Genomic DNA, 26,079 nt, shown 5'->3' with positions numbered 1-26,079 from the left:
GAGGTAATTACTTAGAGCAGGACCCAGCAAGGGGTCTAAGAACCCACACGGTTTAGTGGGGTCCACCAGGACCACGACTGCATAGCAATTTGAGGGCAGCCTTCCCATCTAGTATCTATTATCTTAACCATCAAGACATGGCAGCCGAGAATAGAAGGCATCCGTAGGGCAAAGCTGGCATGGTCACAGGGCCCTAGGGGCATCACAGCCACCCCTAGGAACCCCACCCTACGGCACAGGTTTCAATGGCTGACTGTCATATGCTGCTGATAGGCCTACAAACACAGCACCTGTTATCATCCCTTTCTTGAGTCTTTCTATATGTCGGGTGATGTTTACTATTTGGCTAGTGCAGGACTTGCTTGGTTTAAATGCAGCTTGTTCTGGTGTTAGATGTTGTTCAATATGAGACAAAAGGCGATTGAGAACAAATTTTTCCTGTGGATCATTTTACTCATACTTTGCTCATTAAACTCCCTCTCTACTGGGACTACCTCTAACCTTTCTCCTCACTGCGCAGCTTTTGAGCACCTGACATTTTTTCCTGAAAATTTTTTTTTTTTTTTTTAATCCAAATGTGGATCAGGTAAAAACAAGTCACTGAAAATTATAGACGTATTCTTCTGTTCAGGGTGAGTGACAATTTAATTTGGAGGGGGTGTGGGAGGGGCAGGGAAGAATAGCCCGTGTAAAAGTATATGACAAAATACTGAAGAATGGTGCTCTTACTAAATTGATGCCAACTAAATTGTAACATACCATCACATCCTACATAAATAGATTACCTCATCTATGATTTAAATGCAATCACTCCAGTAGACAGAGACATGAAGTGAATGGTACACAGCAACACTACGGAACTGCCCAAAACAAAGAATTTCCATATCCAAGAGAAGATGGATGCTTTTTTCTGAACACTTCCAATTACCCAGCTAGCACTTACCTTTCACAGTGGGGTTACTCTTGCAAAACAAAAAACAAAAAAAAAAAAAACACAACAACTCAAAATATTCAAGATCACAAGTCATGACACCATCCCAGACATCAGTTCTGCAATGTGCCACCTACTCCATCAACAACATCACTTCCTGTAGCACACTGTGGCTACTAATATGTTGCATTTGTTCCAGGAGAAACCATCTGATTCCAGAACAAAGCACAAATGTTCAGACGTCCATATCTTATGTCCCAGGATAAATCCTAAAAAGGTTTACATGATAAAAAACAGTTCGTCCTGGGACATTGCGAAGTGAGTCTGATCAGTTATCCTGGGATTGGATCGCTGAATCAATGGCAGAAAAGTGGCACTGCATTCAATCACTCACCATGTCCTTATTAAAAGGGTGACACGTGTACACTCAAATTCCAGGATATTTCTGCTCCGGGACAAACAAAAGCACAGCTTGTCAAGGGAAAATGCAATGTCTGTTCCTAGCCTGTGAGTATCCCCTTGTGGTTAGGGGTGTTAAACAAACAATTGACTGGGATGATTTAGGACTTAAGCAGGAGCATGGGACCAGATGATTTCCTAGGGTCCCTTTCCCTGCTATTTTACAATTCTATGACCTTTCCCAATATTAAGTAGACTGCCCTGGAGGCATTTATGGTTTTTGACTATATCAGAGGTTCATAGATTGAATCAGCTATTAGATAAAAGTGCCAAAAAGCCCCACTGAAGCACCCAATCTATACAGACACTGTGGAGTCAAGTCAAACTAACACACTGCCTCTTCCAGTAAAGCGCAGGTTTTTTGTTTTTGTTTTTAAAGTCTGCAAGCAGCCATAGAGACAAAAAAAAGATGCATTATGTTATTAAGAATGTATGTTATACAAATAAACCTCACATAAGCAGGCTATGCTTTATTAAAAGTTGCACATTATCAACCTCTATCAGAATAACCATAATTTTGAAGGGAAAACTCAATTACTGATAAAAGCAGATTAACACAAAATTAAATTTGAAAGTGATTTCAGCTTCATTACATTTTAACAGTTTAAAACATACTGAACCTATTTTTAAAAATTAACTAAAAAAGTTACGACAGTAACTAAAAGAGTAAAGACAGTTGCCAAAAAAAATCTCAGAGCTAAGAAATCACATAGCCTGGTCTGCCAATGATGCTTCCTGGGCAAGGAAGGGGTATTAAAAGAAAGGGGGAAAACACCAGATGTCCTAGTGTGGTGAAATAAATGAAATCAAGGTTTTATTAAAAAACTAGCCATTTGCCCATCAAGAATAATGGGGGCGGGGGGGCTGGGATGGAGTGCCACCCCCTAATGCCTCATGCTGCTGCTCTTCTGCCTCTTGCAGGGAGCCTTGGCTCCCCCACCCCATCTGGTCCTCAGCAGGGAGCTTGCAGGGAGCGAGGTGGGGCCTTGGCTCCCCCATACCGTCTGGTTCTCCGCGTGGCTTTGGAATCATGGCGGTGCTCCCCCACACTTGGAGCACTCTGAGTGGCTGTTTGCATCAGCCAGTCAGAGGACAAATAAAGCACTACAGACAGACAGACTTAGGCTTTTATACTATTAGAATAATAATGTAAGGCCAAAAGGATAACTGGATTCTCTTGTCTGGCCTCCCATGCGTCTCAGACACTTAATTTTCACCACATTAACCCTGTACTGAACACCCCAACGCACCTCTTCCAGAAAGAAATTTAATTCTGATTTAAAAACATGACGGGAACCCATCATAACTTTTTCCCAAAAATCAATCTTCCCCTCTGTTATAAATATGCACTTTTATTCCCGATTTGAATTTCTCCAACTTCAACTCCAACCATTTCTTCCTGCTCTGTCTTTAAAGAGCCCTGATATCCAGCATTTCGTTCCCCCCCCCCCATAAAAGCATTTACTCACTGTAATCATCTTGCCTCTCAAGCTACTTTTTGGTAAATTTAACATATTAAGCTCTTTATGGTCTCAAACAGGCACTCATTTCAAGAGATGGAAGTTTCTGACATCTTTCCAGGAGGGAGAGCAGTACAGGAGTTCAGCCTGCAGCTTACCCCTCTCCCCTGCTCTGAGTGCCTTCCCCAGATTAGGGCCATCCTGGACTGAGGAATTTGTGGGAAGCACCTGCTGCTCCAGTCCCCTCTCAGACCAGTTCAGAAAACAACCGGAGTAGCAGGACAAAGGGTCCAAGCTATTCCCCAGATGCAAGGGTGGGGGGAAAGGGAGCAGCTGCTTCTTCATGCAGTGGACAAAACCCTGCCCACTCCCCAGACTGGGAAGCCTGGTCTGGGGAGGAGCCAGGGAGCAATGGGTGGCTGTTCATTCCCTCCCAGTCTATGGGAGAGATGGGAGCAGTGTGGTAATGCCTTCTGGAACTGGGATAGCCCCAGCTGTGGAAAGCACAGGATCCTTTCCCCACGAGGAGTCCAGTGGCAGGGAAGCTTACAGGTGTTCTTTGCTGTGGAAGAAACTCTCCAACAGATGACAACTCCCTTGTTCAAAGAGGAAGATCCTTCCCCACAGAAGGCATTTTTCCTGAAGACGACATTTGAAAATGCCTGTACACTTGTGATTTCTGTTGGAAAACTGGTGATTCTCCAGCTAGAAATTTAAAGTCTGTATGTGACCTAATTCTCTCACTGCAAGGCATTTTCTTTCAGTCCTTGATACATTTTTGTAGCCCTTTTCTTCGCATCCTCTCCAATTTTTCAACATCCTTTTTAAATATAGACAGCATCACTTTAAGAAGTATTTTAGTATCACTCATGTCATTGCTATATACAGAAGAAAAAAAAAATCACCTCTCTCTTCCTAGTGATTCATCCCCTGTTTACACCTCCAAAGACTGCATTAGCAATCTTTGCCACACCATCGCAGTGGGAACTTGGGAACTCATGTTGAGTTGCTTATTCACCACAACCCTTAAATGCTTTCAGAATCATGGCTTTTAGGAATACAGCTCCCTCTCCTGTAGGTACAGCTTGCACTCTTGTTCCTACAAAAATGACTGTGCCTTTGGCTGTATTAACTGCATTCTGTTTCAACAGGCCTAGCTTACCAACTGATCTTAATTGCCCTGTATGACTGACTTATTCTCATCTTTATTTACCATCCTGCCAATCTTTGTGTCAGCTGAGAACTCTGACACCAGTAATACCACAAAAAGACTCAAAGCAGCAAGGAAGAAGGGACAGCAAGTGGAGGCAAAGCAAGCATTTTCATTCCCTGGTGCTAAAAGAAATAACCAGCACCTTCATCAGCATCCTCATGGTTTTGCACAACGCTTTTCAAATCTACGTCTGGAGCAGTTTTGATATATAATCCTTCAGCAAATGCAGAGTTCCATGGCATACCAAACAGAGCAATTAAAAAATATTTTTCTAAAGCTAGAGGAAATCAAGGCATTTAGTGCCTGTGAAGTGGTGTCATACTGATAGCCCAGAGAATATAATGCAGCTATTAATCCACAGAAATGATCCACCAGGGTGACTCAGTCCTGGCCTAAACACTTCATCTACAGAAAGCTACAAAGTTTGATTCCTGGACTCTCAGCTGATTTTGCACACAAGGGTGTCTATCAGTGCTTACTTAGTTTAGCAATGTCCTTTAGCTGTCCTCTAGGGCCTGGACTGCGATCGAATTCATTTAATACAGAGCATCAGACAGCAAGATGAAGATAACCGATCACCTAGGCTGAACTTCAGCTACCCAGATGTGAAATGCTCTCTATTCTGTTACTGATCACCCAAGATGTCCAATCCCCACCCTTACAGCAATGTCTATAAATAAGATTGGGGGCAGAGGGGAGAAGTTGGCATAAAAAAACCCCACCAAGTTCAGTAAGTTCCTACGCAAGAAAACTACAGGTAGCAAGCATATCTGGACCAGCAGTGAGAAAGCAGCTAAAACAATATTTCTAAATGGAACTCCGTCAGCCTCGCTTTGAGACCCCTTCATGTGGTTTTAGGCGTCTTGGTCTGTTTCCAGTTATCACGAGATGTTTGCATGTGTGATGGGGTTTAGTTCTTCCTAAATTGAAACAGTGGGTTTTTATGGTGTTGTTTAAAAACCCACCATTTCAATTTAGGAAGAACTAAACCCCCGTCGCACGTAAAAGGGTGAGGGGGTGCACCCTCCCTTTTTTCTCAGAGCCTACCTGCCTCTCCCGCAGCCAGGGGGGAAGACGAGCTGCCGGCGGTGGCCTGAGCGGCCCCTGAGCTGCGGGGGACCCCAGTCCTTCCCTCCACGGAAGCAGCGCCCCTAGGTGGCACCAGCCTGCTAACACTCCGTCCAGGTGGCCCTAGCGGGGCCACCACTGCGGAGGAAAGCACTGGGCCCTGAGCAGCTTAGGGGCTGTGCAACCCAGCAACAGCTCATGCAGGCAGGCTCTACCGAGGAAAAAAAAAGTGGCAAGGAACCTGATCTTTTATTTTTCTCCCACAGCCTGCCTGACTGAGCTGCGCAGGGCCCAGTGCTTCCCTCCGTGGTGGCAGCACCCGCTGGGCAGTACCCACCTGCTAGCAGCCCACCCAGATCAGGCTCCTCACTATGGGGACAGTAGGGAGGGCGCTGGAAGCCCGCCAAACCCAAGCTTCTCCAAGCACATCAGCCTGCAGTGCCCCATGCACTGCTGCACTTTGTTACACAGCAAACTAAAATACCTTGGAGGAGTTTACCTTTCTACATAACGAATTCATTTAAAGCGGAATACGCTGCCAAGTGTGTACATCGTGACAAAATTAAAGCAGAATATGTCGCCGAGCATATAAATAGCAATGCCACTAAAGCAGTGGAAAAGGGCAATTAAGCTGCTTTAAAAGCCAATTTTGTTGTGTGTACAAGTACCCAAGATCCAGTCAGCTTTCATTACATTAACTTGAAAATTAGCTACACACTGCAGCATGACTTAGCTTTCCATGCTAAATTTAATCAATCAGCGATAATGAAACATAGTTATCTTTACAGCAAGAGTATTGCAGAATACTGTGAAAAAAAAAAAAAAAAATCAACAGATCTGCACTACAACAGATGACAAGCAGAGGGGCAAGGGTGAGAGAAGAATCGAAAGAGGATAATTCAGTAGTAATACTTTAAGATCCTGACAAATATTGTAGCAGTTTTCTCACTACTGATCCTTAGAAGACAGGAAGGAGCAGCAGAGAAAACCTCCCCTACTCCTCCCCCAAAAAAACCCAACAAAAAACACCTTTTCCTGTTACTCTAGATTAAACATGTTGCTTTTATGTGTATGTACAGACCAGGCAAGTGATTCAACAGAAAAGTACAGCTGGCAATGTAAGAACAGCCACTTTGGGGGACCAGAACCTTTTAACCTTCTGTAGCTAGACACAGGAAAATGGAAAAGCCAGTCTGGGAGTTCAAACAGCATTTTCCAACTTAAACAACACTGGCCTATACATATTTCAAAAAAGAGAGAATACAAACTATCACAATTAAATAAGAACTCAACTGTACTTTAGAAGCTATTTGTAAGTTTTGATCCTTGGTCTAACGATGTATTGTAAAAAGGTAATGCTAATTCATCTTATCTATATTTAACAGCCAACAAATTTTTACTAGTTCAGTTTGGCACTCATTAATTAGAATGAATTCTGGCAATATTAAATATTAGATCTGTGTTGGCAAATGGAAGCCTAGCGCGCACAATTTATCTGTACAAAATACATGGGGGGGGTTTTAGGTTTTGTTTTCTGCTTGAAGAAACAAGCTAGCAACCAATGGCACTACTATCTAACATGAAGAGTAGAAGCTCATTATACCACTTTGGGCCAAAGTTTTGCAAGCCTCCAGTAACATAACTCACTACACTAAGGCATGTTCAGTGTAATGAAAGAAACATGATCAAGATACTAAATCATTTATACCCCACTGTTCCATGAAGGTGCCTCTTCTGTATACTATATTACACTGAACACACCAAGATGCCACAGATTAAGCCCATCTGCTGAAATATTAAAGAAGCAGTACATAAACTTACAAGATTTTCCATGTCAGTGCGGGCCAACATGTATGTCCGAACATTGCTGTTCTGATGCAGTAACATGTATAAAAGGAGAGTCGCTTGATCAGATTTCTGCTGTTCGCACAAAGCTGTGTACAAACTGTTAAAATTAATCTGGAAAGCATGTGGACTTGGTGAAGGAAAAGCAGTGCTATCTGGAATAAAAAGGGCAAAAACATTTAAAAAATATTTAATCACCCAGTTATGTTTGTTTTATAAGCACTTAAGTAGTGTTTAAACAGGTACCACAGTAAGGACAGGAGCTGTGCACAACATTTTTCTGCAGAAGCCATGACACCATCCTTGATTCAACTTTTACACAGACTTAAATCTCAACGCCGAACTCATTTAATTATTACATGAGAAAGGTACAATTACTCTTCCAAATGAGAACTGGTAACCTTCCTTCCCCAAGTTTGCCTTCTTTGCTCCTCCTGCCTTCCTCACAAGGCATCCCTGGACTAAGTAGTCTTACCCCCTCCAGGGCTCCCCTCTGAGGCTACAAGTCCACTTGAACACACATGGAAAGGTTTGTTTGTATTCCCAATGAGTGATGCCTCAGGGTTTGGATCACAGGACTCTTGCTGAAGGCAAAGCTCTTGCTAAAGGCAATTATAGATTGTTTTGGTTGTTAACAAACAACCAAAGCAATCTGTATTCCATGGCAAATTTACAGGCCTTGTGGTCTGCAAAAGAAAGTTGTGCGTGTCTGGTTTTTGTAAACTGATTTAGACAATGGCATTTTAAATATCACTTTGCACACTTTAACACCTTTAAAAATCTTGTTAAGATGGTCCTAGTATATAACGAAACTTAGGCTAGAGGTGGAAATGGAAACAGAATGGAAAACAGCATGTTTACTAGGGTAGTGTGAAGCTTTGGTCCCCGATTCAATTTGGCGGAGATTCAGCCCGATTCGGTGACCAAATCTCTGAATCTGACTCAAATCAGAGGACCCTTTAAATCTCTCCGAATTGAATCAGAACCCTCCAAATCGATTCGGAGAGATTTAATGATTCGGATATGGGCACAGCTTTAAATGTTTTTTCTACATACCTCTAGGTAGCAGGGGCTCGTGAGTGCTGCCATACTGGGGTGCATGGAACATCCCAAAGGACCACAGGAGGCTCCCCAGTGCACTTTGCAACAGACCCAGAAGTCCACTTCCAGGTCTGCTGGGGAGCACACTGGGCACCCCCACCCGCCCCGGCTTGGCAACTGGTGCCTCCTAGGTGGGAACACCCAGGGTCCCCCCATGGCCTATTGCTGAGCCGGGGCGGGGGGTTACAGAGCCCGCCCACCCCGTGCTCCCCAGTGGACCTGGAAGTGGACCAGAAATATTTCCAGTCCACTTTTGGGTTTGCCACCGAGCATGTGGAGGCCCCCCCCAACACTTCTGAGAGACACTCCATGCACCCGTCTCACAGCATTCAGGAGCCATGCTGCTACCACAAGGTATGTAGAAAAAACTTTTAAAGCTGTGTCTGTGTTCAAATCACTGATTCTCTGAAGCAGCATTGAATCTTCAGATTCAGATTCAGCCGAAACGAAGCAGGGACAGTGATCCAAATCAATCTAATCACTATCCCTGATTCGGGCTGAATCCAAATCCAAATCAAATAGGGCCTGCTTCGCACACCCCAAATGTCTACTAAACGTGTAAAATTAATCGACTTACAATGGTGTATGCCATCCATGGCTTCTAACACCTATGAAGTTCCTAACATCAATAGGATCCTTCTGTCTCTGATGCCTTCCCATTTCGCATTGCTTTATGAAGTTAGAGAGAGCTTTGCAGAAATCCTGGTTATGCTGCAGGAAAGCAAGCTATGAAACTCCCTAGTAAGTGAATGGTACAGTGCCATTCTACATCTAAATCCTCTCTGCCTGTCAAGAGTTTTGGTCTGAGAAAATCAAGTTCAAAAATTTCTCCTGTGGAGCTCAAGGAAAGGGATTCTATTACAGCTATGTTGGAAGAGGCAACACTTTAAATAGTCAGGACAAAACAATAGCACATTTATTTCACTTCATTCTAAAAAATTAAGAAGAGGTACCAACCAACCTTGTGTGTTCTTGAAGGACATAATAGCTTGCTTGTATGGATTTGGTGAATCTGGTGCATCAGTCAAATTAGCTAGCACAACCAGCAGCAGAAGGCTTTGATTTGCTAGAGGTGAGGACTGTTCCTGCTGTGGTGTTGGCTTACTTCCCACACCACCCAATGTGAACACCGTCCACAAGCCAGCTAAAGAAGGATCAAAGAGGAGACAGTATTACTATACATACATAATACAATTTTAGGGTACACTGGTATGTCTCTAGCATAGCAGAAGAGTGCTCAGACACAGCACTGAGAAAGTAATTATGTAGCAAGTCATGGAAGAAGTGGAGATTCAATCTGTGATAAGAGGGCATAAAGCCATTGGAGGGATTCAAGAACAGGAGACTGATTTGGTTGGTGCACTGGAAAAGGAAATGGCATTTGTATAATGCAACAGCAAGCAGCAAAATCACTTTTAAAACATATATCTAGTCCATTAAGAAATTTTTAAAACACCGCGTATTTTAAAAATAACACATTTCAGGAAAAGCACCAAAGAATTTCCAGTACTTTCAGAACTTTAATATTAGATATAGAGGACAGCATGACTATGCAGTCAGTTTTAGGTGGATATCATGTCTTTGTGGTAAAGACGACAAACCTGAGAGTAGTTAACTTCAATTTTATATTTTAATTGGATCCATGATATGATTTTCAGTTTCCTAGAGAAGACTATAAATGACAAACTTGAGTAGTCCCAATACTTCAGTACGAGAGACTTTTGCTGCCTTAAAACTTTTCTAATTAATGGACTGTACAGCTATTTTAAAAGACAGAAACTCAGTTGCCTATAGCCACTACACTTCACTTAAGCTTTAAGTACACATTTTACTAGTGATACTGCTAGGAAGTAGTCACCTTGATTGGTGCCCTCTAAAGAAGTGATAGCTTTCAGTTTTGACCCTTCTCTACAAAAAACAGTAGTTTAAGGGGGCGGGGGGGGAAATCACACTAATGCTAAGCTATTGTTTTACAAGAACTACCAAAAGAAGACAAAAGAAACTGTTCTTTCCTGTTGTAGAGGGCAGGGCACATAGCAATAGGCTAAAAGTGCAGCAGAACAGATTTACAACACATCTCAGAAAAACACATCCCAACTACACTAACAGCAAGACAACGAACAAGCTGCCTGAGAAAGTTGTGGAATCTCATTCATTGGAGACTTCCAAGAGGTTGAATTAGCATCTATCTAGTTGGTTTAAGAACAACAGATCCTGCATCTGTACAGAGGGCTGGAGTAGACGACATGTGAGGTCCCTTCCAGCTCCATGACACTGCCCACAAGACAAGTAGTAAGAAGAGCTGAACATCCATCCTAATTTTTAAGGACTGTGTCAGATGTTTGCACAAGAAGTTAATTATACAATTACCAACTAATCTAAACACATATTTAAAATATTAGAAACTGATTCTGTCTGAAACAAGTTAACTGTATCATGTACCTGAAGGCTGCAGATACCATATTTTTTTGCATGCAACACATTCTGGAATATAATACGCTTCTTGGTTTTTAAAAGCAAAATGAAGGGGCGAGGAAAGACTTTTTCCCTGTAGTAAGTAACTGAATAGCAGTAGCTAAGGAGCCTGCTCACTATTCTGCTCCCTGCAGATTTTACTTTTGGCTTCCCGCAGTAAAGTGTAAAACCTCCTCTTACTTGTATATAATGCACACTCCAGTTTCCAGCAGCTGTTTTTTGGGGGGAAAGGTATGTTGCCTACAAGAAAATACAGTAGCAAAGACGGAATGAAGGCTCAGTGTTCAACCTAAGCTGCCACGTTACTTAAGCTTTGGTGCTCAAGTCTGAAATCCTAGCTTCATGGGTTTAAGGTTTCTGCAGAAAGTTAGTTGTGATGGTTTAATACTTGAAATGTCTCCTTATAATAGTGCTGGCAGCAGAGTTGATCGGCTACATGCCTTTTTAGCACTTAATACATGTCTTAGTATACCCCTATTTCCGCATACAGCAAAACAGAAACTGACCATGATGTCATAAGGTTTCAGGCTATTTTATCAGCCTAATCTTGAAATTCATGGCTGCCAGCCATGCAACAAATAATTCTACCATGAAATACTAAATTAGTCACAACCTGTAAACTAAGAATTTAAAATAAAATACATTATATAATTTTTTAATTTAATAAAATCATTTACATAGGTGTACAGGATACAAAAGTCTATAACAAGCCTTCTGAACTTAAAGCAAAAGTATGCCTTAGTCAATAAAAATAACTTAAACTATCAATTGGCTTTCCAAAAAAACCTTCATTAACCAAAATTGCATTTTTCTTTAAAAAAAATACATTCAGACTCAGTAATAAATTAACGCTCACTTCTTCAGTTGCAAGCTAATTATTCCAATGCCAAAGGCAAGGGAAATAATGCCATTCAGAGCTAATTAGTTTGAAGGAGTCCCAGTAACAAAGAGCATTGTAATTAGAACCTTCTTAACTACATTTCATGTTACATTAATAATCCTTTATCAGCAAGTTTTTGATCAGTTGTCCCAAAATGAGAACAATCTGGTTTAATAAAAATGCTGTACAGCATCAACAGTGAAGTGGGTTTTTTACTCATGGTAGAGCCATCCAGAAATGCAATTTGGCTGGACACATTTTGCAAAGGGTTCTAAAAAACTGAAATAACCATCTATTTTTATCTTTACTTATTAACTAAATTTAAGCATAGCACATTTTCCCCATTTTAAGCCACAGCTTTGTTAAGTAGTCAGTGTTCTCAGCTAAATCAGCATTTTTTATTTTCCAGCAACCTAACCGTAGCTGATATCTGCCTTTATACTACCTTCCTTCTGTACTGAAAGAAAAGGAGGTACATAGGTCTGTACACTGCCTAGCAATTTGTAACCATTACCATCCACCACGGAGAATGAAATAATGATATCCACGAGGATTCTAAACATTAATGTATGACCAAATCTCCTCCTGAAGCTCTCTCTCTCTCTCCCTTTTGGCAAAATTATGTCTCTAGAACAGCACTATAATCCTAAAAGAAATTAACATTCATTTCAGGTCCAAGAGGCAACTTAAAATTTTGGCACTGAATGTTACAAGGAGGTATCCCTATGATCGTCCAAGCCAACAGTCTTAAACAACACATTTCTTCATGATTAAAGAACTCAAATTAAAAGTACTGAAATGAGCAGCTAATCAAAAATAGATTGGTGAGATTGGGAAAGCCAACAAGCTAGCTACCCAAGCTTAAATACAAGAGCATAAACACTTCCAGGTTCACACCAAGACTGCATATGCACATTTGAGTGATCTGAGAGAATCTGATCTCAGAATTTGTTCTCCTGGCAGAAAAAAATTTACTTGGAGATGCCTGAACAGATGTCAGGGCAGCCAGCTTACAATGCAGACATTGTACAGTCAGGGGGACCCTGAGCACACATCTCAGCATGCTCTGCAAGCTCCCTAAGTCTACCTGGAGACAGATGGCAAAAATGCACAGGTAGCGCTGATTGGCTGACCCAGACTGCTCAGGGTTGGCTTGCGTCTCCCTGCAGCATAATACGGGGATTGTGAAGGGAGCATGTTCTTCTCCCTTGGCTGGAGTAGCAGAATCCAGTAAGCAACACATTGTTTCCCAAGGGGGAGGGGCCAGAATTAAACACCCTAGGATTGTTCAGTGGCTTTTCTCAGAAGAGAATGCACACAGACATTCATTCACTTTCTTAGGAGAAACTCTCCCGGGAGTGATTTACCCCTGGTTGTTCCCAAGTCATTTTTCCTCCTAGAGTGGCCATTCTTGCTCTAGGAGAAAAATTCTGAGCATCTGTAAACTTGTAGTTTCTCCTAGGAGAGCAGCAGCTATGTTGACCATGGTTGTCAAAACAATTTAAAATGGAAGGGTTCCATACTGACCTATAAGATGTCAAGAGGATGTGCTATATGTAACACCACATCTATGATGAAGTTTACATTGCAAGAACAAGGGTGGGTTAGATATGCTGCTCGAAGATTTTTATATTCACAAATTATGTTTACATTTAAATACGTGGTCACATCTACTTTCTGAAATTAACAGTCCCTAAAAGTGAAAATAATATAATATGTAAGGTTACCTTTTTATCGTCTACTCATTAACCTATGATATGCAAACAATTTCTTTAAGGTTAGCATACATGTGAACTTTTAAAATTACTTTGATACACAGTATTTTTTTTTTATAAAAGTTGTTGAAGCTGAAGATATACCTGTAACTTAGGGCAGACATGTTTTACCATTTAATATTTGGATTTCTTTCAAATTTAACCTTCATTTTCTATCTGCACCTATTCTCCTCTTAGTTGTTTTGTGAACATACAAATTATGAAAGGATTAGATAAAGTTATCTTAAACCTGGCTGCATCACAGAAGTTGATAAACAATAGCTGTGACTCAAAATTAATAAATAATTTTAAAGGCGCAGCATGATCAGTTTACAAAAATAAAAGGAACATGGGGAAAACAGGGCTGGAAGGGACCTCATGAGGTCATCTAGTTCACCCCCCTGCTCAAGGCAGGATCATTCCTGGCTAAACTATCCCAGCCAAGTGTCTATCTAACCTCCTCCAAAAAAGTTCCAGGAATGGAGACTGCACAATATCTCCAGGTCCACCGTTCCAACCACCCTCATAGTCAGGAAGTTCTTCCTAATCTTCAACTTAAGTTTTCTCCTGCTGCAGTTTGAGGCTATTGCTCCTAGTCCTATCCCCTACAGCCACAAAAAAAGTCTTATCACCATCCTCTTTATACCCACCCTCAGATATTTTAAAATATCAAATCTTTTACAGGCTAAATAATCTTAGTTCTTTCAGCCTTTCTTAAGGCGTGTCTCATTATGTGCTGATTCTGCCCACAACAGGAAGACTCACATGACGATCTGAGAGATGCTTCATTTTCCTACATTTCTATATTTTTAACCTCTAAAATGTCTGCCTTGCTGAGGATTTCATAGTGGCTACCACAAAGTCTTTGGTTTAGTCATCCCAGCAGTCTGTAACAAACCTCCAGCCCAAAACAATGAATCTCTTAATGTCTTTCTCTCTCACATGCATAGACACACAGACATACGTCTATGTACTTTATTTCTATACATGCCCTGGTGTCATATATGATATTTGCAATAAATTTTAACTTGTAAATCTTAAAATACCATTCTGTTGATTTACACTACAGAAAAGTGTTATACATTTTTTCTATCGTTTGCCACCTTCTACAAAAATATTTTATTCTGGCAAAAACAAATAAGATTGTGAACAACAGAATCATTTTTAACCTTAAAATAACAAAGAAGATTCATCCTACCCTCTCTCTCTTCTCCTTTTCTGTCTGTCTATGTCAGGAAGACCACGTAATCAAATGCCGATATCTGGCTCTGTTCCAAACCTTCAGGTAGCCACTGTGCTTATATCCAAAATATTGACCAGCATTTTACTTAAAAACCCAACAAGGTCATTTCCTCTGATCTTCTTGGGAGATAGTAAAATCCTGGCATTATTGCTTCAATTCCCGTCTTCTATGCCATTGATTTTCTGTAATAAGATCATTTGAATCTGCTTCTCTATGTGGTTATTCTTTTAATAGAGTGGGTAGAAACCCTTCTTTTGGATACAGGGTACATTTGTTCAACAGGGAATTTCAGGGCTTTTATGAGCTGATTGGAAACGTTTTCCACAGCAATGAAAACAAGCTTCAGATTTTAATTTAGCTCGACAGTTTACAGAACAGCATCAAATAAGTAAAATGAGATTTTATGACAAGTTCATCAAAAGGAACCTCTATTCGCTACCCTCAATTCCTTAACATAAAGCAGAAAATTACAGAAATCCAAAACTAAAGATCTAACCTTCCACTGTCAAAGGACAATAGGATATACCTGCACAAGTTGATTTTTGTACCTTTACTGAAATAAATATAAAAATCACTGAACACATTCAGATTTTCTTGTGATTAAATAAATAGGATGTTTAAGGGTGTTTATTTCTAAAGGAAAGATTTTATTTTTGAAAGAAAATAATTCATCCTTACAACATATTCTATTAATTTTATCTAACTTCCTCGTTACCACTATACATTTGATACACAGAAGATATCTCCCAAAAATCAACAACCTCAAAGCAACAGCTTTACTGAATTTGGAGTTTTTCCTGGAATACTTGTTAAAGTACTCATGCTAATGCTCTATGAATGACTGTCATCTACTTCATGACCTTTAGTTTGCAAGAATATAAAGAAAATTATTTCTGAGCCTCCGTCCTGAAATCAAAAGCTGTACCAATACCAATTCCCTATATCATGGATATTTCATGTTTCTGACTGAGAAGCAGTAGAGAGAAAGGGATTTTTATATTTTTCAGATGATTTTTCCCCCTGGTCACTGCAAGAAGCTAGTCATGTTCCAATATTTAAACACTACAATCAAGGGCAAAGATTTTTTAAAAATCAAGCCATTTTTCTTTAAATTGATTATTTATCATTAGAAGTCTAAACTTAAACATTTCATTTTAATTGATCCTGACATAACATTTTTCATTTACTCATTTCTCTCACAACTAGAGCTATATCTTTCCAGCAGGCTCACCTTGATCCTACATATTCTCCATACATTTTTCATTTACTCATTTCTCTCACAACTAGAGCTATATCTTTCCAGCAGGCTCACCTTGATCCTACATATTCTCCATTCTGACATGGAGTTTATTGATTCTTCAAATCTCACAGAAGTGCCAACTGCTGGCCATTGAGACTTTTCCTGCAGATCTTCCATTAGTGCCTCGCATGGAGCAAATTTATTTGGCAGCTGCGGGCCACTTTATGGCTGAAGAAGAGGTAAGAATTTTCCAGGAGGTAAAGCCTAGAAATGTCTTGTTGATTTGTTTTGCTCTCATGACCCTTGCTACCAATCAGGCAGTACAAAAACCCAACTAACTTATAGGTTAGACCATGACGACAACAACAAATGAATGCACTTCCAGTAGCAAGAGTCCGTTAAGGTCAGGCCCTGGTTCCATGCTTTGGCCTCCAATTCTGTAATACTGTGAGACTATAAAGCATTGTTTGGTGCTATATACTGAAAAAAATTGATTAGTAAGAGCTCAAGCACAGAAGAACTTCCTCAAACATCCATCTCCTGCTATCAAGTTCTGCTTCCCCCACGAACAAAGTTCTTAAAAATCATTTGAACTAATTTTTCAAGTTTATTATATCTGCAAACTCCAGGTAGCATACCGTATTTCTTAAGTCAGGTCAACATTTCTTACATTGTGGTCTGAGCACTGTCTGGTGGTCCGCGGAGAGCTAGCTGTTCATGACGTTCTGGCTCTCATCCTCGTTTCCAGTTGCTACATTGTGCCAAGCAGCTAAAAATACCTAAACACTTTCCTAATATTATTTTTCCACATAAGCAATTTCTCTTAAGTTTAAGAGGAATTGCCATGGGAAGCTATATCAATGAATGTAAAGGACAAAGTGGTTTATGGAACTGTAAATGGGACAGAAGGCACTCACTATACCAAGATGTAGCATACAACAGATAAATATGAAGATCCCTGTTTTAACTCGAAGCCCAATTTTTATACCTTCCAGCCTTATTTTAAAGGCCCTGACCCAGACTTTAAAGACAAAAATAAAGTTAGAATTAGGAAGCTCTGTCTTGTTTTTTAAAAGAACTTAGACACTGGTTTTGCAATCTAATATATTTAAGGAATCCTGAGCCAAGTCTTTGGAAGACTCAATATAGACAGCACCAGGAAAAACTGAAATAAAGAAAACATAGGGTAATTTTTAACTGGATAGAGAGCTTTTAAGTCACAAGCTTCCATTCTCAAAACTATCTTAATGTTCTTTGCGAGTTTAACACATCAGACGTATTGAGGATATGGATAAATCACTTCACCAACCAATGAAATTAAAAACACCACCATAGAAGTTTGTACAGAAGAGATTATATCCTTTGAACATCAGAATCTTTTCAGACAGTGAAATCATAAAACTTAGAGTTACAATATAGTTTTCTCAAATATTTAGTATATTACATCTGTCTGACTAGTAGATAATGGTTTTAGTAAAACGTATCTTTACAATCTGAGGCTATCTGGCAGTATGGTAGTACAGTACAAATAATAAGAACAGAATTCCTCATTTTCAGGAGTATTTCACAGGCTTTGTGCAATCATAAGGGCTAGCTAATCCATTGGCTGGCATTATGCTAAAATAATTAACCAAAGTTAGCTTGCAACACAGAAGGAATGACATTTTAAAACTAATTATGAAAGACTAGTTTCTTGGCGACATACAGTCTGGCAAAATAAGTTCAATTTTTAAATACTTGTAAGACTGGCTTACTTTTAAGACATCAGCACAGCATGACAAAAATTCATGTGAGGGAGCTATTGAATCTAAAGAAATCTGTACAGTGTTTTAAATGTTCTGAGATAACAGCTACATACCAGCCAATCTGTCTTGAAATTCAATGATAAAAACAAAGTAAATCTGCAATAGCTGTAAGTGTATGGCCAATGGAAGCAGTTACTGGAACACTATCAAACTATTTTTTCCTAAATCCAAAGCATTGTGCAATATTTTAGAGACATAATTAATCATAAACTTTCTAGGAGATTCCCACAGACTTTAATAATGGTATACAATAACACTGGAGAAAGAATACTATGATGATAAACTGATTTTAAAAGAAATCGTATTTTTAATTCCTACTCAGGAAGGTATATATATATATATATATTTTTTTTTTAAACAAGTTTGTTTCCTCCTTCTGATGGAATCAGTGTAATATATCCATGAATATTGGATCATGAGCAAATATAAGACTGAGTACAGGACTTCTTTTCTGTTTGTTTGTTTCGGTTTTTTTACACCAAAGATTATTCAAACTTTGATGGTTCAAAGTTATTTAACACAGTAACACCTTTCCCAAGCAGACAAGTACCATCTCACTGCTGCCAAAGGAAAGAGAAGCTAAAAACTTCTACTAGGTCAAACTATGAAGTCAGAAATCTACTGATTGCCTACACTTTGATCCTAGCTTTTCCAGCACAAGAAAGGGGATCCAACTCCTACTAGTCTCCCTCTTGCCTCAATGGTACCCAAGTGAAGCAATGGAGATGCAGTACAAGAAATCTTTGAGGAGTAGCAGACACACTGGAGCTTTCTGAAAAGTTAACAGAGAATCAATTTACATTTATTTTGCAATTAATCATCCTTCTCTCCATCAAAGGAGACAGAAAATTCAACTCTGTTCCCCCCCTACAATGACTGTTCATGTAGTACAGATACAACACTTCCCTGAACAAGCAGCTCTCTCAAGCTCTGGCCATATTATCTCCAAAAATGGTGTTACCAAGAAGGATAAATGGAGTCAGGTGTGGATGAGGCTGTGATGTCATTAACCAATTATAGAAGCAGATTTTCAGGAAACGGATCATGGAGGTGAGATAAATGCAAAAGACAAAGTCACTGTGTTCACCCCCTTCCCAAAGAAACACCTTCCGTACAGCACATTCTGTTATTCCATCCAGTCTAATTTTGAGTGACTAACAATGGAACTTGAACCACATCCTTTGTTTCATAATCTAACAAATCTTGATGTTAGGAATTTTTCCCCTTTAATATCTGGCCTAAATTTTACTTTGTTCAAATTTGTAGCGGAGCCGGCAGTCAAAGCCCACTATTAGTGACCATCCAGAGAAGTAACCCTCTCCAGTTTGTCTGCCATGCCTTTGATGTCAAAAGAAAAGGGGAGGGTCCAGTGGTATAAGGTCATTTCCTCTCTCATCAGGTCTACTCACTTCACAATGAGCCAACGGTCTGGGGCTCCACCTCCCCTACGCCCCGTCCAGGCACTAACCATGATGTTGTTCGGGAAACAATCAAGGACTCTTATGAAATAGTCCTGGCAAAACAGTCTTATAAAAATAACTCAAAATTACAGCTCCCCCGGCCATTCACAAAATGGCAACGTAAATCTTAATAAAGGCTTTAGCCATAGTCTTTGGTAGGGCTAAGCCCCTACTGGCTATTGGAGTTAGGATGCCTGAGGTTTCATCCCTCTAGGGCTGATTGTAAGACTCATACCCTATGCCCCACAGGACTGGCTTCCTGGTTGCTTCCCCAACACCAGGTCCCACGGCCTCTCTCTACCTCTTATCTCAGGTCCTGTTCTAGCTTCTCAGTCTTTATGATGTCAGCTGGTGTGTGTCCCTCAAGTCAAAAGGAGCAGGTGGTGCAATCATCTACTGTAAAGGTCTTCAAGAGAAGCATGGACCCCTGGCTGGGGTCACCAGATGTCTTTTCTGCTCATGCAGGGGGCTGGACCTGATGATCCTTCAGGGTCCCTTCCAGCCCTATGATTCTATGACTTTCCAAATAAAAACAGGCAGCCATTTATCTTCTTTGTTGCTCAGCCAAACTACACATTCAGATTTTTCTTTTGAATCATTAATTTAAAAGTCACTTTTTCTCATTGCTTCATGTGATTTATCCCATGTACCGTGCTTTGGAGCTCTCAAACATGATCACAATGAAAAAGTTACAAATATTAAACCAAACTTTTGATAAAATGGTCATAAAATGACCATAATGTCCATAATGTTTTGCAAAGGAACCCCTCTCAAAAACAAGTCTCATTTTCCGGTCTCGCACGTCACTGTTGTCCCCAGATTTTGCCTTTTTACTGAACAGTAACCTTGGCTTTGTTTTTAAAGTGTTAAAGATCTTTTTAAGCTAGGCCCCTGCTACACTTTTATTTAAAGATGCAATGGGATATGATCCCCGATCCTAACAATCGTGCTTCCTACCATGGAGCAAGTGCATGACAGGAGGCACAATTTTGGGTTCAGGGATCAGATCCCAACTGCACCCTTTCTACTTGCCAGTTTGCAGTTTGAGATCCCAGTGAGATGCCTGGCTGGAAACAACAAACACCTGATTGTCAGCCCTGGCCCCAACCTCCTACATGTTCAATTTAAGGAGCCCTAGAAATCAGCCATAACAGTGTTCTGAGAATATGTTGAATATTTTTATGGCTAGCTTACTATTTTAGGGCACCTTAAATTGGGTGCAAGTGTAGTACTCTTGCTGTTTATCAAATGATTAACATGCTAATCGTGACATAAGCATAATGTGCACAGGAGGCTCTAAACTAATAATGATCAAAAGGAAGGCTGTAAGTCAGCCCTTCCCGGTCCAATAACTATTTTTAATCACATTTCAGTTTCTTCCAATTGGTCAACCTTATCCATGAAACTGAAGTACGTTCAATTATATTAAGTATTATAGATGCAACCTCAACACTGCCACCAGTAACATAACTGGGAGGACAGGAGGTGACTGGGGCACCAGTCTCAAGCACCACCTTTAAGCGTTGGAAAACTGTTGCCGAAGCTGGTAGCTGGCTACACTGCCAGCAGTGCAGTAGTTAGTGCTGCCTTGTGGGCCACTGCTCCTGTTATGCCTCTGAATGCCTCTTTGTCCACATTTAGCCTAGGAATATAAATCATGTTTACAAATATGTTCCTAGCACTTTTATTCAAAACGCAAGTAAAAAGGGTTTTTTGTTTTTATAACAATGAAAGTTGGGTGCTACACTGGTGTGCCCACCACTTAAAACCTGTCCTATTTCCCTGCTTTGGATATGGTCAGAGAAGAAACATCCATCTGATCCATAACATCAAGCACGAGGTAACCTGATAATATTCAACTGCTGAAAAATGTCCACAAACTAATCTGATAATTGGAACACACTCAAAAACAGTAAGCATCTCTGGTAATATCTCAAAACATTAAATTGAGGTGGGAGGGAAGGGTACAAACTGTATGCCAAGTTTCAGATTAAAGCATTTAAAAATCTGCCAAATTGTAAAACTGAAATTCAGGCTCATAAAACAATCAATTCTGCCTTAACTAGCATAGTCAAAAGAACTGCAGGATGAGTACACCTTTCCAGACAGTAACCCCACTCAATAAGGTAGAGACTACTCACATTTTTTCTTGTACCTTAACTCGCAATAACCACATTTAAATGCATACCAAACCCCCAGATAAGATGTGCACTTTTTGGAAGGCAGAATGTAAAAATCACAAAACTCAGAATCTGGTAAGTCCTTAATTACCTGGAGCTCCTCCTGCCCGTCTGTAGGACACATCCATTGTGCTCAACATATAGATAGGTTCTAAGACAGAGGTTGGCAACGTTTTCGGTTAGAATGCCAGAAACACTCCAACCTCCACCCATGCCTCAGCTCGACATGCCAGAGGTGGGGGAGCTGTGAGGGGCCCAATCCTCACTGCTGGTAGTGGCTGCATGTATGCCTCCAGGCAGACAAGTGGGAGTGGGAGAGGGACTGCAGCTGCACTTCCCCACCATGTGCTGTGAGCTGCATGTGCACCCCCTGCTACCATGGAGCTGGTGCCAGGGCTCTGGAGCCTGGTACAGCTGTTTGCAGCTTGACCATCGCTTGCTGAAACTGCCCAGAACCCAGGTCAGCTGCAGTAGGCAGCCAGCACCGGCCTGGTTCTGACACCATGGAACCAACTCCAAGAGGCACGTGCCTCTGGGTGCACAGCAAAGAAGGGGTCTGGAGCAGCACAACCTGGGCCCCTCCCCGCTGTCCATCCCAAGGCGCATGTGCAGCTGCTGCCATCAATAAGCCAAGCCAGGGAACACAGTGCAGCAGTTTACAGCCTCCCGCCTGCTTGCCGCAGCCAGCCCGGGCTCCGGACAGCTGCAGCTGGTGGCAGGCAGTCTACAAATAGCTGCACCAGATTCTGCAGCCCCAGCACTAGCTCTGTGGCAGCAGCAGTTGCACATGTACTTCTGGGCAGATGGCAGGGTTGCACCGCAGGTACACACACATCCACCGCAGCCACACAGCTGGTGCAGAGGCTGGTGCAGCTGTTTGAAGCCTCCCAGGTGCTGCCAGCCCAAGCTCAGGGCAGCTGCTGCCTGCCACAGAGCCCGGGCTGCCTGCAGCCTTCTGGCCACCTGCTGCAAGCAGCCCAGGCTCTGCGTTGGCGGTAGCTGCCCAGAGCCTAGGCCAGCTGTGGTGTGCCGAGGAAAATGGCTTTGCATGCCATGCTCTGACATGAATGTTGGGAGTTGCCAGAACAACTTTTTATTATTCATTTGAGCACTACTTAACCACGGTGATCCCTAGCTGGGGGGCCCCATTGCTACCACGATACCAAAAAAAAAAAGAAAAAAGAAAAAAGGATTATTGCACTATACAGGAATACAATACCACAGGACTAAGACTGCTTTTAAACCTGGGAAAGTAAGTGCATGTCATGGGCAGACGAGTGAAGATAGAAGAAAAATCTATGAGAAATGCGGGAAAGACTGCAACCCACCCAGTGTTAGATTCAGTTATACAATTACTGTTTGACTCAATCAGTTACTGGGTCCTAGAACAGCAAACCCAAGCAAACAAAAAAGCCATAACATGAAAACAGAAAGAAAAAAACTATGGAAAACTCCTCTGGTCTTTGCTCCCTGTACCAAGTCTCTTTCTCTTTTGGGGAGTGGGGGCAGAGAGGAGAGACAGGACTTGGTAGCACTGTGGCACCACATTACTTTTAGAATCAGTATGTTCCACCAGTGGTTATCAGACGGACACTGGGACCAGAAACCAACACAAAAACATATCCAAAAACTTCTCCTGGCGAAAAATAGCAACATTAATTTGCAGTATTGACTATGAAAACAAAATGATCCAGCCAGTCTGATGGAGAAAAATACCAGCAGCAATAACCCAGGCCTTAGAGGGACTAGGTTAAGAGGGGAAAAGTATTAAAAACTGGGGAGATGGGAAGCAGTGTTAAGACAAAAGATCCACAGATGCTAACTGAATATACAAGTTATTTGATCCATGTTAACATATTAAAATTAGTTTGAAACAGAGTATTCCTCTTTTGTAAGAGGCAAGCATTGTTTTTTCCCCAATTCCAATTGATCAATTCATGTTTAAAGCAGGCTGAGGAAGACAAATTTGTCATCTGCAGTCTTTGAAATGATTTTGCAATGTTGTCAGAGAGAAGGTGAGAAGTATTAATACTGAACATCTGGTACAACTTTTTCACATTAACTTTAAGGGCCTGATCCAGTTTCTACTAAAGGAATAGAAATGCTTAAATTAACTTGATTAGGTATTGGATCTGGCTCTACATGCTCAAAGGTACAGATCACATCAACTGGATTACTAGGAAAATATTTTTAAGTGATTTCATGCCTACAAAGGTACTTTAGAATGAACCAGAACAGTTTCAAACCTACTGTTGACATACTTAGAAATTTAACTTAAACCCAGCAAGCTAAAATTTCTACCAGCTACCTTTCTTTAGTGGGCCCCCTGCACTAGTTTTATACATAACATGTTTTTTAAAAAAAAGATAATGTCTGACTTTCAGAGTTTATAATTTAAGTATAAACAAGAGAGACACAACAGGTGGAAAAATATAAATTGGCAGAAAGAAACAATTAGGTTCAGTATATCATGTAGAAGTTAAAAAAAGAAAAGTCAAAAAAAGGAGATAGTTAACCTAGGTGAATTTGCAGTTACAAATAGCTTGATAATTATGGCAGAAATAGTAGCAAGAGACTAATGTGTGGTCATCTTGGGTATACCACAATGATTGCATTAAGCTACACCAGACAATAATTCCTATGCAACTATGACAAAGGTTGGGAGAAAAAAAGTGATGAATTGGAACAAGGTGTCACAGTCTTATGCTTTAAAACAACTTGGCTTCAGAGAGCCGAGGAAATATTCTGAATCTGTATAAATATTCACAGAATGAGAACTGAAAAGGTCTTTGGGCCCAGATTTTGAGAAGCGTTCAATAGTCCAAATTGGGATCAAAAATGGCAAGATAAAACGGCTCCCACGCCGGCACCTAAGTGAAGATGCTGGATTTTCCAGCAATTATCTCCCTAGAATTTAAGGAATGTACCATGAGAACAACAGGAGCTGTCGGGTACTAAACACTTCTGAAAGTCTGGACTCTAACTGCTACAAGAAACAGTGCCAAAAGTTTTAAAATAAACCTTGGCATACTTGAGAGTACTGTCTGGGTTTGTCCCGATACCTTTGACCCTCAAAGTATTTTTGTTACGACGTAAGTTCACAGAGCTCCCAGTGTTTCTTATCAGAAATTCATGCAGAATCACACTGGTCTCTGTTTTGGGGGGTGAAACAAATACCTTTGAGGGCTATCATCAGTGAAGAAGGTGCGAGTGGATATAGTTGGCATGCTTTCCTGGAGACCAGTTTTCTCCTTAGTGAAAGCTCGCGTCCCCACTAGAAAAGAAAGCAGTCCCTACACAATGCCAGTGTGCTTCCCACCAACCTCCTAACATACGAACAAACATAACTTTTAAAAAACTGAGAGACGCTTGGAGAAGTCAGACCAGGAACAGAACAGCCTGGTGGTAGTCTCTCTTCACAGACGATTTACAAGTCTTTGAATATGGGTGAGACGAAGGCCACTACTTGCCACTGTTGGAGAACAGGATACTGGGCTACATGGATCTTTCATCTGGCCCAGTATAGCAGTTCTTATCATCTGTGATCCCACCTGCTGGCAGGCCTGAGACCACCAGGGCCTGCTCTACTGATGTCAACATTAAATGAGATGCCGTATCGAGACAGGTGAAGTGACAAAGTGAATTCACAAAAGGGACAGAGATTTGATTAATTAGCAGAATTAATACTCCTGGATTTGGGGAACTGGACAATTGCGTGCAGCCTCAAACCCTCCCTCTGCGTTTCCTCGGGGTCTTTCCATTTCTCCTGCATTCTCCCTCCCTCCTTTTTTCATCTGGTCATTCCTGCCTCCATGCCACTACATCCCTCCAGTCAAATCCCCAACACCTCTCTCCCTTTCTCTGCCCTTCTTCCTTTATAGGGAAGCACCTCACTTTACATCCCCTTCTTAGGCTTAGGCTCAGGCACAGGAACTCCTTTTCCTTGCCCTAAACTGGGCACCGAGCAATAGCAAGAACTATAAAGTCAGCACGGAGTTGCTCTTCCCCACTGGGCAGGAGAACGTGGAAAAGCAGGCAACGTCCTCAGTGACTACAGCAGTGGTGTTCACCTGCCTGACCCTGTGGGCTGGATAAGTGACATGGAACCAGTCCAGGGGCTGGACCCTGTTCAGGGTTAGTCTGCAAACGCAACCCCATGCACCATATATGGCCCCACCATGTGCCAACACCACGTAGCATGCTGGGCTACATCATCTGGCACGTAGCGCTCCCCCCAGCACGGGAGTGGCAATTAATCCTGCCACCACTCCCTGCTGTCAAATTTCCAGACACGCAGGGAGACTCACAGGTCAGATGGCACAGCTCGGGGGGCTGGACTGAACACCACTAGCCTATAAGGATTCCTGATGGGTCAACTGGTGGGGTCAGCAAATGTTAACTTAGAAGGAAGTGCTCTGGTTATCATAGACTCTATCACCCTAATAAATGTTCCCCTTCTGCTCTATCCTGCCTCCCGTGCTCATTTCCTCACAAATATACTACTTCCATTGTCCTTGACAGTTATCCTTCCCTGCCTGCACTAACTGTCCATCTGCTCCCCAGCTGTCTGTATCCCAGCATAGAAGCTTCCTCCGTTGCGTGCCTGGTGTGCCAGCGGGGGGTACTGGCACTGCAGAGAGAGTCTCAGTGGTCTCAGCTCTCCTGGTTCAAGACATAGGGTTCCCCAGAACCTGGAAGGAGCAACTGCAGGGAAAGCCTTGCTGACCCCTTGCAGCCCTGGGGCTGGAGGAGGCTGTGGGAATTGTGTGGGCATGCAGCACACTCAGTGCGATTGGCATGCAGCTCTGTGAAACACCCTTTAGGAAAACTGAATTTTCAAACTTTACTTTGCAGTCAGCTTCTAACAAAAAGGTCTGTAGCATATGTGCAAACAGCTAGTTTGGGAGGCTTAGACTTTGGCCAAGTTTAGGCAGATTTTCATGGGGAATGCAAATGGCACTTCTG

General features: G+C 41.4%; 1 protein-coding gene across 1 annotated transcript in view; it reads right to left on the bottom strand.

The window, feature by feature from the left end:
- Nucleotides 1-26,079, bottom strand: part of DYM (dymeclin) — a 337,064-nt gene that overhangs the window by 213,281 nt on the left and 97,704 nt on the right. The window contains exons 8-9 of the mRNA XM_019531678.1: nt 9,039-9,221; nt 6,953-7,131 (exon numbers count right to left, since the gene is read on the bottom strand). Coding sequence (XP_019387223.1) covers nt 6,953-7,131; nt 9,039-9,221 — 362 coding nt within the window. The remainder of the gene's footprint in view (nt 1-6,952; nt 7,132-9,038; nt 9,222-26,079) is intronic.

Source organism: Crocodylus porosus, unplaced genomic scaffold, assembly GCF_001723895.1.
Source record: "Crocodylus porosus isolate Cpor-Errol unplaced genomic scaffold, CroPor_comp1, whole genome shotgun sequence".
NCBI lineage: Eukaryota > Metazoa > Chordata > Crocodylia > Crocodylidae > Crocodylus > Crocodylus porosus.
This window is presented reverse-complemented; position numbering and strand designations above follow the sequence as displayed.